The sequence below is a fragment of the Coregonus lavaretus genome (genome assembly GCF_964263955.1).
Source record: "Coregonus lavaretus genome assembly, chromosome: 40".
Classification (NCBI taxonomy): domain Eukaryota; kingdom Metazoa; phylum Chordata; class Actinopteri; order Salmoniformes; family Salmonidae; genus Coregonus; species Coregonus lavaretus.
Genome location: NC_140027.1, coordinates 11,523,181 through 11,538,061, shown reverse-complemented (window position 1 = coordinate 11,538,061; position 14,881 = coordinate 11,523,181). Strand labels below are relative to the sequence as shown.

General features: G+C 43.0%; 1 protein-coding gene across 2 annotated transcripts in view; it reads right to left on the bottom strand.

Annotated features, from left to right (window-relative positions):
- The window catches only part of sos1 (son of sevenless homolog 1), a 71,230-nt gene that overhangs the window by 29,549 nt on the left and 26,800 nt on the right, over positions 1–14,881 (bottom strand). For both annotated transcript variants that reach the window (XM_084156754.1, XM_084156753.1), the window contains exons 4-9: positions 11,488–11,652; positions 10,492–10,701; positions 9,990–10,133; positions 9,301–9,411; positions 6,532–6,630; positions 2,279–2,406 (exon numbers count right to left, since the gene is read on the bottom strand). In XM_084156754.1, the coding sequence (XP_084012880.1) occupies positions 2,279–2,406; positions 6,532–6,630; positions 9,301–9,411; positions 9,990–10,133; positions 10,492–10,701; positions 11,488–11,652 (857 nt within the window). The remainder of the gene's footprint in view (positions 1–2,278; positions 2,407–6,531; positions 6,631–9,300; positions 9,412–9,989; positions 10,134–10,491; positions 10,702–11,487; positions 11,653–14,881) is intronic.

Here is a 14,881-nt window from a genome sequence, read left to right as displayed (position 1 = left end):
AATAAAGAGCATCTGATTATATTTCTTTGAGTCCGTGACTATTTAAATATTGCTCTGGTTCATCATACCATTAATATGGTCTATGGTCTGACTATCCTATTCCAAAATGAGTATCTCTCATTCCAGTTCTTTTAGGACCACAATGTAGCCTAGTCTTTGTTTTAATCAATCTCTTTATTCTCATTATACCAAATGTCTATTTTCAGTCTCTATTCATTATTAAGGAGCATGCCTCCTGCTGTAATCGCTAGGTCATGTGAGGAGTAAGTCTAAAACTCTTTCAGCAATTCAATACAAAAAGACTGGTTTGAGTGAAAACCAGCACATATGGTGGTCTTGCAAAACCAGAATGACAAAACTTAAGTAAACAGAAGACCAGAAAGCTCTGCGGCCCACCAGAACCAAAATCTCACCTCTACTGCTCATAACAATAAGCTGGGCAATAATTCCAATGACCACTTCTAAAACCACCTACTTAGAATAATCAAACAGCATTGAGCCACGGGGGCTTGATTTCGGATGTCCGAATTGTCTTTTATTGGGGGGTGGGGGGGGGGGGGGGGTTAAAGATTTGTTGGGGTTCTACAATCGATTGAGTGAGAGGGGATAGAAAAAAAGATCAACAAGGATTTAACACCAGCTAGTACAGTGCGTCTGAACTACTAGTAAACAATCGGGGGGGGAAGGAGCTTACTTTGTTTTTCGCGGACGCACGATGACTTGCATCAGCACTCCCGAGAGGCAGGGGAGGCAGTCGAAACCAACTTGTGCGCGCCTGTCTTCATACCAGCACCTCAAAGTACAGGACGACTGTCAACTGGCCGAATTAGCTTCGCTGAGAGACAAGGGGCACCTCTGAAGGGCAAGGGATAGACTACACTCAAACCTCGACCCAAAAACTACAATTCCCATTTCCCAGTCCTATTAAGTGTGAAACTCTAAAAACTATATACAGAAAGAAACAGTCAAAACTTTGCCTACTCTGAAGTCTGAACAAAGCGGTTATATTTGAAGTGCATTTACATTAATCTTTAAACTAGCAGTCTTACGATTAAATGAATCAAGAATTTAATTAAAGCAAAAATATATAACGAGCATCATTATCAAACCATAATTTATCCCAGGCAGCGATGGACCTTGCCAGAGCATTAGCGACTGAGAGCTTATTATGTTTTTCCTAATGAACAGCAAGCTTGCGAAAGAGCAAGCATAATTCAAATGGCTGTGACAATAGAACTCTTGGATTGTTCTTTGTTCTGGCTCTCGAAATACAAAGACCCCTAGAGACAGGAAAGGTGTAGCAAAACAGGCCAAAGTCAACCCTTGCCGGGTACCCCAACTTAGTGCGTCCTCTCGGACTGTCCATTTTAACCTCCTGTTTGTGTCACCATCCCCACGTTCCCGCCAAAGTATGGGGTGTAAAGACATACCGTAAGATAAGCCATCCTCTCCCCATGAAAAAACTAACAAAAAACAAAACAAAAAAGAACAGCAACAAAGGGGTAAAAAAAAAAAAATTGTTTATACCCTACGTCCTCATACTCGACGCTCTTCGCTTCCACACAAGTAAAGAACGAGCGACAACCGCATGTAACCAAAACAACACCCTGTTTTCTTCACCAATACAAAAGGAGGGATGGAGAGAAAAATGGTCTGCAAGGTTGGGATGCAAAAGTCCACTGTTGAAAGCAAGGGGATTCGTTTTCCCCCCTTTCAAACTCCCTCACCTTTTTTTTTTCTTTCTCAAAGCCGGGAACAATAATATCAGAACAGGACGGCCCAATTCCTGACACAACTTCCCTCCGACAACACAGTGGTGAGCCCCCCTCCAACCCTCTCCCTCCCCCCACGAGTCTATTTTAGGTCCAGAGGGAAACTCAGAACTGAGCTTAGGGTGGGGGGTGTGCATAGGATGGGAGGGGTACACCATGAGGCAGTAGTATGAATTGCTGTGTGTGTGTGTGTGTGTGTGTGTGTAAGTGTGTGTCTATTGTGATGTGTGTATTGTGCTGTGCAAGTGTTAACGCCTCTGAGCATATATAGTGCACATTTGAGACATATCCACCTTTTGGTACACATGTGGTACATATGTGCTTGTCTGGTCTGTGCCATTATGTGTGTCTGAGTTATATTTTTCTTGTGGATTTCTATTATTGCATCAGTCAGTGTGTGTGCACATGTATTGTGTGTGTCTGAGTTAGCTTTGTATCTTCTTTGGTCAAGAAAACCAGGTGTGGATTGGCCAGGAGGGGTTGTAAGTTGGCGCTCCCCTTCCTACCTCAGCCTCCTCTTGGCCATGTTCTTGGAGCAGATCCTTTCCATGCTACTCTGCAGATTGAGCAGCGCCGTGATGGCCTGCTTCAGACACTCCTTGTCCTCCTCGTCCTCGCTCTTCTCCTCCAGTTGCTGTGGAAAGGAGGGGGAGAAGAGGGGATAGGGGCGGGGGAAGAGTGGGTAAGAGGGAGGAAGATAATAAAATGTTGGGTCAGGTGGTTTCGCTGGTAGGGGGAGTCTTGTGAAGGATCATGATGCGGTATAAGGCCAAACTCATGAGCGAGATTAGGGCTGAGGAAAGAATAAGTTCTTCAACTCTCCCTCTCCATCATTCTCTCATTCCCAACCCCCTCAACTCCAGTGTTTCCCCTTAATTCTTACTTTCTTTAGCGATGACCAAGGAACAAAATGGCTACCAACATTCAACTGACACCACATGACCCTTTGTGAAATACCACGCAATGGTCACCCTCCTTCTTTATATATACAGTGCATTCGGAAAGTATTCAGACCCCTTGATTTTTTCCCACATTTTGTTACTTTACAGCCTTATTCTAAAATTGATGAAATTATAAATTTTTCCCTCATCAATCTACACACAATACCCCATAATGACAAAGTGAAAACAGGTTTTTAGAAATTTTAGCAAATGTATAAAGAAAACAACTGAAATAAGTATTCAGACCCGAAATTGAGCTCAGGTACATCCTGTTTCCATTGATCATCCTTGAGATGTTTCTACAACTTGATTGGAGTCCACCTGTGGTAAATTCAATTGATTGGACATGATTTGGAAAGGCACACACCAGTCTATATAAGGTCCCACAGTTGACAGTGCATGTCAGAGCAAAAACCAAGCCATGAAGTCGAAGGAATTGTCCGTAGAGCTCAGAGACAGGATTGTGTTGAGGCACAGATCTGGGGAAGGGTACCAAAAAATTACTGCAGCATTGAAGGTCCCCAAGAACAAAGTGGCCTCCATCATTCTTAAATGGAAGAAGTTTGGAACCACCAAGACTCTTCCTAGAGCTGGCCACCCGACCAAACTGAGCAATCGGGGGAGAAGGGCCTTGGTCAGGGAGGTGACCGAGAACCCGATGGTCACTCTGACAGAGCTCAAGAGTTCCTCTGTGGAGATGGGAGGACCTTCCAGAAGGACAACCATCTCTGCAGCACTCCACCAATCAGGCCTTTATGGTAGAGTGGCCAGACGGAAACCACTCCTCAGTAAAAGGCACGACAGCCCGCTTGGAGTTTGCCAAAAGGCACCTAAAGGACTCTGACCAATGAGAAACAAGATTCTCTGGTCTGATGAAACCAAGATTGAACTCTTTGGCCTGAATGCCAAGCGTCACATCTGGCGGAAACCTGGCACCGTCCCTAAGCTGAAGCATGGTGGCAGCATCATGTTGTGGGGATGTTTTTCAGCGTGAGGGACTGGGAGTCAGGATCGAGAGAAAGATGAACAGAGCAAAGTACAGAGAGATCCTTGATGAAAACCTGCTCCAGAGCACTCAGGACCTCAGACTGCGGTGAAGGTTCACCTTCCAACAGGACAATGACTCTAAGCACACAGCCAAGACAACGCAGAAGTGGCTTCGGGACAAGTCTCTGAATGTCCTTGAGTGGCCCGGCCAGAGCCCGGACTTGAACCTGATCGAACGTCTCTGGAGAGACCTCAAAATAGCTGTGCAGCAACGCTCCCCATCCAACCTGACAGAGCTTAAGAGGATCTGCAAAGAAGAATGGGAGAAACTCCCCAAATACAGGTGTGCCAAGCTTGTAGCGTCATACCCAAGAAGACTCAAGACTGTAATTGCTGCCAAAGGTGCTTCAACAAAGTACTGAGTAAAGTGTCTGAATACTTATGTAAATGTGATTTTTCATTTTTTTTGTTGATATTTTAGATATTCAGTGTGTAGATTGATGAGGAAAAAAACGATTTAATCAATTGTAGGATAAGGCTGTAACGTAACAAAATGTGGAAAAAGTCAAGGGGTCTGAATACTTTCCGAATGCACTGTATAAGCCATATATACACGTACATGGCTCTGGTAGCCAAATGTGTTTTGGTGAGCGGACCTAAAAATAGCCGTCAAGGAGAAAACATTGAATATTCAATTACTTTTTTCTCTATCTATCCTTAAACCATGTTATTTTCTTTGCAGTTTTTATTCAAGAGTCTCTAAACCAATAAAGTTGCTAGCATGCTGTTGTTAAAATACAGACAGCCCTACCTTTTGCATCTGTAGCGACAGTGTCTATATTATGGTTTGATTTAGTCTTGTGTCCCTGTACAAATGCATGACATGTAAGGGATAAATCAATGAGGGGCTATGCGTTCTATGGAAAAGAATGAACGACGTGGAAGGAGTGTTCTACGATGTGCTAGCGGAGTTTAACTAACCTTCCACGGAGTTGCATTATTTTCCAGAGAACGCATTGAGCCCAGAGTGGATTATCCCTTTTATACCATGGCTATAATTTAACACATTTGCCGCTAGAAATGTGTTCATTTGCAGGTAGAAATGTATTCAACATCCACTGAAGTAGCTAGCAAGTTTATTAGTTGCCTTGGTAACCAAACAAACAGACTTGCTAGTTAGCTAACCAAACCATCAGTCCTAGCTTGCTATTATGAAAATCGAATTCAACAATGTCAAATGTTTTCAATTCGACTTTTGCTTTCAAAAGCAGCTCAAACATAGAACATGTAATAATTAACTATAGCCTTTGAATTATACCGTGCTGATAGGGAAATAATGCACACTCTAGAATGCCCTTCAAGCCAATCAGAAACAAGTATTTAACAATGCCATGGTACACGTCTATATAATGTATTTGCACAGCGATAGAAGATACTAATTTATCTCCCCGAAAACCAGGAGAATCATGTTTTTACATCTTGGAATGGCTTGAGACACCATAAGTTTGCCCCCTTGTGAGAAAATAGAGAAACTATGCACCTCCAGGAGTGGATGGAGAAACCAAGGTCGTGTTCATTAGAGCATGCAACGTAAAACGTTTTAAAAGCATTTTGCACACACACAAAAAAAAAAGTCCCTTGTTTGTCTGTTGTCTTCCGTTTGGTGCCTAATGAACATAACCCATGCGTATGCATCATATGGCTGTCCCTTTGGTTATGCCATCTGAGGACAAGGCAGAAAGAGACTCCTTCTCTCCACACCCGCTTTCCCTTTACCCTGTACTCGCAGTAAGTAAGCTGGGGGTAGAAAAAAATTATGAGGCATTTCAGCGATTTAGCCCTCTGCAGAGCAGCCGCCACCTCCATGGCTTGCTGGAAAGAGGCTCAGGGGAGAATAAGGACTGTGGGGGCCAAATCTAGGCCTAAGGGTGAACAAGGAGCCCGACACTAAGGCTCTCTAGGAGGGGACACATGGTTCGGGTCCTTGTTACTTTTAGCAGAGATTCCACACTAGTACAGATCATGTGGTCCAGCGGTAACACTTTCTGCTCTAAACACATGCAAGACTACCCACCAGAGGCCAATCGCCGCATCCTCCCTTCTTACCATCTGTCCCTCCCACCTATTCTCCCTCCTCTGATTTTAAACCTGTCTGAATAAGTTAAAGAATACGAGAAGGAGATTGGAACCTCACTCTCCTTCTAATGGGCAATCTGCAATTGATACATCCATTTTTTTTACTTTTAAATTAATTATATATACCCATTAATTCTTGAAAAACATAACCAAAAAATGCCTCATGAGCTTAGTTCAACTGTCGTACCCCATCAGAAACCGAAATATACGCTTTTTTTACTCCATTGTTTGTAAACAAACACTATATAGCCTCAAAACATGGTTAAAATGATCATTTCGATCTCATGGATGGTCAAGTCCTTGCATCCATAGATCGGTCTATGAATTTGAGAGTGGTTACATTTCTCCTGCGCCGTCCCTTAGCTGGGACTCCTTTGTTGTTGTTTTGAACTGCAGATAAAAAAAAACCAAAAAAACATTGAGATTCCACATCCACTGTGTGCTGGTGGATCATCGTCGGGGAGAAACCAGCCCCCCTGCACCCATCCAAGGCTTTCTGATCCATATTACAGTACCTTTCGTAATACTTATACAACATATTTACACACTTTATTATGGATCAGACAGTCCAGCATGCATACATTTTACGTATGGGTGGACCTGGGAATCGAACCCCACAATCCTGGCAATGCAAGTGCCATGCTCTACCAATTGAGCTACAGAGGACCACATTATGAATGCTCATATATGCTTACCTTTAAGATCTCAAAATAGTGGAGACAATGATAGACAGGTGTCAGGAGCAACCGGGGCAGGACGTACTGGACTGCTTCCTTAAAGCCTTCGCATATAGACTGGATTGTCAGAGACAGAGAGAGATGTGGGTTAACTTGGGCAGGTAATACGGTGTCAAACCTAATCAAGGTATATAGTGGCTTGCGAAAGTATTCACCCCCCCTTGGCATTTTTCCTATTTTGCTGCCTTACAACCTGGAATTACAATGGGTTTCTGGGGGTTTGTATCATTTGATTTACACAACATGCCTACCACTTTGAAAATGCAAAATAATTTTTTGGGTGAAACAAACAAGAAATAAGACAAAAAAACAGAAAACTTTAATAACTATTCACCCCCCCAAAGTCAATACTTTGTAGAGCCACCTTTTGTAGCAATTACAGCTGCAAGTCTCTTGGGGTATTTCTCTATTAGCTTGGTACATCTAGCCACTGGGATTTTTGCCCATTCTTCAAGGCAAAACTGCTCCAGCTCCTTCAAGTTGGATGGGTTCCGCTGGTGTACAGCAATCTTTAAGTCATACCACAGATTCTCAATTGGATTGAGGTCTGGGCTTTGACTATTCCAAGACATTTAAACGTTTCCCCTTAAACCACTCAAGTGTTGCTTTAGCAGTATGTTTAGGGTCATTGTCCTGCTGGAAGGTGAACCTCCGTCCCAGGCTCAAATCTCTGGAAGACTGAAACAGGTTTCCCTCAAGAATTTCCCTGTATTTAGCGCCATCCATCATTCCTTCAATTCTGACCAGTTTCCCAGTCCCTGCCGATGAAAAACATCCCCACAGCTTGATGCTGCCACCACCATGCTTCACTGTGGGGATGGTGTTCTCGGGGTGATGAGAGGTGTTGGGTTTGCGCCAGACATAGCGTTTTCCTTGATGGCCAAAAAGCTTAATTTTAGTCTCATCTGACCAGAGTACCTTCTTCCATATGTTTGGGGAGTCTCCCACATGCCTTTTGGCGAACACCAAACGTGTTTGCTTATTTTTTCATTAAGTAATGGCTTTTTTCTGGCCACTCTTCCGTAAAGCCCAGCTCTGTGGAGTGTACGGCTTAAAGTGGTCCTATGGACAGATACTCCAATCTCCGATGTGGAGCTTTACAGCTCCTTCAGGGTTATCTTTGGTCTCTTTGCTGCCTCTGATTAATGCCCTCCTTGCCTGGTCCGTGAGTTTTGGTGGGCTGCAGGTTTGTTGTGGTGCCATTCTCTTTCAATTTTTTAATAATTGATTTAAAATGGTGCTCCGTGGGATGTTCAAAGTTTCAGATTTTTTTTTATAACCCAACCCTGATCTGTACTTCTCCACAACTCTGTCCCTGATCTGTTTGGAGAGCTCCATGGTGCCACTTGCTTGGTGGTGACCCTTGCTTAGTGGTGTTGCAAACTCTGTGGCCTTTCAGAACAGGTGTATATATACTGAGATCATGTGACAGATCATATGACACTTAGATTGCACACAGCTGGACTTTATTTAGCTAATTATGTGACTTCTTAAAGTAATTGGTTGCACCAGATCTTATTTAGGGGCTTCACAGCAAAGGGGGTGAATACATATGCACACACCACCTTTCCGTTATTTTTTTTATTTCACTTCACCAATTTGGACTATTTCTGTGTATGTCCATTACATGAAATCCAAATAAAAATCCATTTAAATTACAGGTTGTAATGCAACAAAATAGGAAAAACGCCCAAGGGGGATGAATACTTTTGCAAGGCACTGTATAGACCAGTGATAAGCAAACAGTGGTCTGGGGGGAAAATTCTTATACAAAGTTCTTAAGGCAAATCCTCTCCAGAAAGGGCCGATAACATTTCTAGTATCTCAGATTGTTCTGGCAATTCTCACAGGAACTTCACTGGGAGGAATGTTTAACATGCTTTTTACATTTTAATCACTGTTTTTAATTTGTTTATCATGATTAAATTGGACGTTTTATCCCCTTTTTAGACCTATACATGCCTCCTGTAAGACCTTATGATCCATGAACCGTACATGATGCCAACATCTTGATGCAATTATACTCATTATAGTGTGCTCTAAAACATGGAGTATGTCGAGATTCTGAAATACAATTGTTCACATTAATTCTAATGAATACATTGGAGCACAATGACACGAAGATGTTGTCTGTATCATGTACGGTTCACAAATCAAAAAGTTCTACACAAGGCATGTATAGGTCTAAAAAGGGCTTAAAATGGCCACTTTCATCTTGATTTTCAAAACAGAAATTGCGATACAAATGTAAAAAGCATGAGAGAATGCCAAGTGCATTCCAGGTGACTAACTCATGAAGCTGGTTGAGAGATTGCCAAGTGTGTGCAAAGCTGTCATCAAGGCAAAGGGTGGCTATTTGAAGAATCTCAAATATAAAATATATTTTGATTTGTTTAACACTTTCTTGGTTACTACATGATTCCATATGTGTTATTTCATAGTTTATGTCGTCTTCACTATTATTCTACAACGTAGAAAATAGTAAAAATAAAAACGTTTGAATGAGTAGGTGTTCAAAAAAATTTGACCGGTAGTGTAAATAGCACGTGATTAATAATATTTGTAGTACACGATTATTACATTCCATCAGAGCAACTCCTAACTTTCTTAAAACATCATTTGAATACATCAGTTGTTTACAATGTTTCCTATGACAACAACAACATAAACAATGGCGTAATCAAGCCTGACTTTGTTATGATAAGGCTGGCGGGTGTGGCCTCTGACCTGGAGGTAAAAGGCAGCTCCCGGTTTAGACAGCTGGCTGAGGAAGTGATCGTGGAAGCCAGTCCGCAGGATGTCTTGAGCATACGTCTCGTAGGGGTCGAAGGCCAGCTCCTGGAAATTAAAAGAAAGATGTATCAAATGTCATGTTTTATAACAGTCATGCTGCTGACACTGGCCACAGCCATAGGGTGTAAGTGGGGTCTGTGAATGACAAGTAACCTAAGCCCAGGACGCTCGGCGCACTAACACAGTCTTCTGGTGAACAGGAGCCGTGCATTTTCAGACACAGGTGTAAGTGTAACAGAAGTGGTTCAGTGAACCACACTTGTGTAATGAGCAACCTTGCCTGGTACCTGAAGACTCATGTTAGCTCCCCAAGCTAATGCCTAGGCTTTAGCTCAGTCTTTTGGTGCCCAGGAGCAATTTCTATGCAGAAACAGCACACACACACCCACCCACACAATATATATGCACGTAAACACACATATCCCCACAAACACACACTTTCTTGCAGACAAAGCAATTTCTTAACACAGACAGCTTCACACACACATGCATAACAATCCCCCCCCAACCACACACCTACCATAGCCAGGTCTTTGAAGCAGCTGCCCACCACAAACAAGCTGGGCTCCCATAAACACCACATACACACCGACACTCCCACCCCTCCACAAACACCCACCCACCTCGGCCAGGTCTTCAAAGCAGCTGCCCACCAGCGGGTGCGGGCTCCCCTCGTCTGTCATCTCCACCGTGTCTTCAATGAGGCCCAGCAGCTTGAGGGTGACCTCGTGGATGTCCACGATGCGACTGAAGATGTTCTCCACGTCCTGCAGGGGTAGTAGGTAGAGAGAGAGAGAGAGAGAGAGAGAGAGAGAGAGAGAGAGAGAGAGAGAGAGAGAGAGAGAGAGAGAGAGAGAGAGAGAGAGAGAGAGAGAGAGAGAGAGAGAGAGAGAGAGAGAGAGAGAGAGACGGGTGGGAAGAGGGTGATAGAGAGATAGGTGGAAGAGGGAGATGGGGAGCAGTGTAATGCAGGAAGGTGGCAGAAGAGAAGTGAGAGAGAGTGGTGGTTGAGGGGAGAAAAGGAGTGGGAAAATACCAAAGTAGAGTCAAACAAAGCCATGATGGAAGACCATCGCTGCACACGTGTGTGCAGGTGTGTGAAAGTCTACCTCCATCACTACTCACATGGTGGGAGAAGAGCATGGCGTTGGAGGCGAAGGGCTCGCGGAACACCTTGATGATAAGGTTAAGGTCGCGCAGGTACTGTCGGACCTCGGCCATGAAGGTCTTGACCAGGTCGTAGTAGGTCTGCTCCTCGCTGGTGGATGGCTCCTCGTCCATCAGGGGGAAACCGCTGATGTCCTCCTCGTCCTGGTGGAACATGTCCATCAGAACCTGGAAATGGGGAAAAGAAGTGGCCAGGCATATTCTTACTAATTACTAAAAAAAGAGTGTTATAGACCACTTTTAATAGGTTTAATAGTCACACAGAGAGGGACAACAGCATAGAGACCAGGTTGGAGTCAATTCCATTTTAGTTCAGTCAATTCAGGGAGTCAACTGAAATTCCGATTCCAATTTTCTTCAGTCATTTTCTGTAAAGAAAATGTGGAATTGGAATTTCAGTTTACTTCCTGTATTGAAATGGATCCTGAGAGACCCAAGCGTAGAAACACACACAGGCGTACAAAGGCATGCACACATTCTCGCTCATTCAGCTGGCATTCTTCATCAGCTTATGTTCAGAAATGACCCTATGGACTCCAGCTTTAGTGGTATATAGGCCAGTCAGTGTGGTTGCTGGGCCTTCTCACCATCACACACCACCAGCCATACTACGGCAAACAACAACAATAGCATTTACAAGCCAATCTAATTTCATATTCAAAGCAACATAAAAAAGGGGCAATCTGGGATTGGTACGGTCATTGAATCTACAAGAATAACACTTATATAACTAGAAATAGTTTTTTGCCACATATGGCCAGTGATGTCCTGCTGGGAGATCTCATAGTATCGGATGTTGAAGACCCACAATACATTGTGACGCACAACATAGGGCGTTACTCTCACCTTATCGGCACACATGGCCACGGTGATGTCCTGCTGGGAGATCTCGTAGTGGCGGATGTTGAAGACCCACAATACATTGCGACGCACAACATAGGGCGTTACTCTCACCTTATCGGCACACATGGCCACGGTGATGTCCTGCTGGGAGATCTCGTAGTGGCGGATGTTCCTCACATAGTTCCCTGCCAGCTTCAGGATGTCTGCTGAGATGTACTCCAACACCGCCACGATGTACACCGACACCTGGTGGTCAATCTTGTACCCTAGTACCTCCTGAACAAAGGGAGAGGAATTATGGGAAAATGAGTCCACAACGTACATGTACACCTACTGTACTGGTGGTCGATCTTGTACCCTAGTGCCTCCTGAACAAGGACCCAGGAAGAGAGGAATCGTCGGGAAATGAATCATGGGTAAAAGCAGGGTCAGTGTGGTTTGACTACTGTACAGTCTGACCACTGTACTTTCGAACTAATGTAAACGGTGTAGGCCTAAATACTACACAGTATGCAGAATGTGCAGGGTAAGAATGCCTTTATGCGTTTTAGTTACAGGTACACATCATTGAACAGCAATTGGGCACAATAGGTACTTTAAGACTAATTAAGTAATGTGAGATGGTTATGCAAGGTAATTCGCTTTGAATGATGTCAATCAAGTAATTATGCTGTTGCAATGTATATGTGTATTTCTAAAAGAAAGAGCACTTGGAGCTCAGAGCAAAAAAGGTCTAAAGGATATAAGTGGAATATTCTTATCAAGTACCCAAAAAGAGACCAGTATTTAAAAAGGTTGCTTGGTCCCTCATATGGTTAGGTGTTAGTTAGCATTCTGAAATGTAAAGCCTATCATTCCTTATTTAAAGGGGCAATAGGTGAAAGAATACAGAAAGGTAAAAGTGCATTCATTTTAGCCTGAGCGCAAACCCTCATACTGGCTTTCTACAATTCTCCATACCCATCCCACAGCTTTTTACCAAAACGTTGTTATTGTTTATGACCAATTCCACAAAACAGTCAAACGTCTCCCTCTATTGGTCAGTATAGGTACTGTGAGAAAAGTGGCCAATACCTTTCCTCGGGCTGTGTTCAGTAGGCACCGAAACAGAAAACATTTTTGGACAAAGTAAACACAAAATGTCTATTTTGTTTATTGAATCGCTTTAAATGCAGTTCAATAAATTATTTTGTCTGCTTCATAATATTTTCACTTTCTGAAGTGTAGAGAACAGATCTCAGTAACTGGGCCCTGTTCAGATGGATGTAACGTTACAACACTTTCAGATATACTGTGTAGAACAGACAGAATGAAGGAATAAATGAATATATGACAGACAGTCCTATTTGCAACATTTAGGACTTTTTACTGTGCCTTCAGAAAGTATTCACACCCCTTGACTTTTTCCACATTTTGTTGAATTTTGATTTTGTGTCACTGATCTATCCACAATACCCCATAATGTCAAAGTGGAATTATGTTTTTAGAAATGTTTACAAATTAATAGAACATTTAAAGCTGAAATGTCTTGAGTCAATAAGTATTTAACCCTTTTGTTATGGCAAGCCTAAATAAGTTCAAGAGTAAGAATGTGCTTAACAAGTCACATAATAAGTTGCATTTTTTATTTTTATTTTTTTATTTCACCTTTATTTAACCAGGTAAGCCAGTTGAGAACAAGTTCTCATTTACAACTGCGACCTGGCCAAGATAAAGCAAAGTAGTGCAATAAAAACAACACAGAGTTATATGGGGTAAAAAACATAAAGTCAGAAATACAACAGAAAATATATATACAGTGTGTGCAAATGTAGCAAGTTATGGAGGTAAGGCAATAAATAGGCTATAGTGCAGAATAATTACAATAGTATTAACACTGGAATGCTAGATGTGCAAGAGATTATGTGCAAATAGAGATACTGGGGTGCAAAAGAGCAAAATAAATAACAATATAGGGATGAGGTAGTTGGGTGGGCTAATGACTCACTGTGTGCAATAATAGTATTTAACATGATTTTTAAATGAGTACCCCATCTCTGTACCCCACACATAAAATTAGTAAGGTCCCCCAGTCGAGTACTGAATTTCAAGCAGATTCAACCAAAGAACAGCAAGGTTTTCCAATGTTTCGCAAAGAAGGGCACCTATTGGCAGATGGGTAAAAAAACAGACATTGAATATCCCTTTGAGCATGGTGCAGTTTCTTGTAGTTGGCCACCAGGTTTGCACACATCTCAGGAGAGATTTTGTCCCACTCCTCTTTGCAGATCTTCTCCAAGTCATTAAGGTTTCGAGCCTGACGTTTGGCAACTCGAACCTTCAGCTCCCTCCACAGGCTTTCTATGGGATTAAGGTCTGGAGACTGGCTAGGCCACTCCAGGACCTTAATGTGCTTCTTCTTGAGCCACTCCTTTGTTGCCTTGGCTGTGTGTTTTGGGTCATTGTCATGCTGGAATACCCATCCACGACCCATTTTCAATGCCCTGGCTGAGGGAAGGAGGTTCTCACCCAAGATTTGACGGTACATGGCCCCGTCCATCGTCCCTTTGATGCGGTGAAGTTGTCCTGTCCCCTTAGCAGAAAAACACCCCCAAAGCATAATGTTTCCACCTCCATGTTTGACGGTGGGGACGGTGTTCTTGGGGGTCATAGGCAGCATTCCTCCTCCTCCAAACACGGCGAGTTGAGTTGACTACAACACTTTCACCCAGTTCTCCTCTGAATCATTCAGATGTTCATTGGCAAACTTCAGACAGGCCTGTATATGTGCTTTCTTGAGCAGGTGGACCTTGCGGGCGCTGCAGGATTTCAGTCCTACACGGCGTAGTGTGTTACCAATTGTTTTCTTGGTGACTATGGTCCCAGCTGCCTTGAGATCATTGACAAGATCCTCCCGTGTAGTTCTGGGCTGATTCCTCACCGTTCTCATGATCATTGCAACTCCACGAGGTGAGATCTTGCATGGAGCCCCAGGCCGAGGGAGATTGACAGTTATTTTGTGTTTCTTCCATTTGCAAATAATTGCACCAACTGTTGTCACCTTCTCACCAAGCTGCTTGGCGATGGTCTTGTAGCCCATTCCAACCTTGTGTAGGTCTACAATCTTGTCCCTGACATCCTTCGAGAGCTCCTTGGTCTTGGCCATGATGGAGAGTTTGGAATCTGATTGATTGATTGCTTCTGTGGACAGGTGTCTTTTATACAGGTAACAAACTGAGATTAGGAGCACTCCCTTTAAGAGTGTGCTCCTAATTTCAGCTCGTTACCTGTATAAAAGACACCTGAGAGCCAGAAATCTTTCTGATTGAGAGGGAGTCAAATACTTATTTCCCTCATTAAAATGCAAATCAATTTATAACATTTTTGACATGCGTTTTTCTGGATTTCTTTTTTGTTATTCTGTCTCTCACTGTTCAAATAAACCTACCATTAAAATTATAGACTGATAATTTCTTTGTCAGTGGGCAAACGTACAAAATCAGCAGGGGATCAAATACTTTTTTCC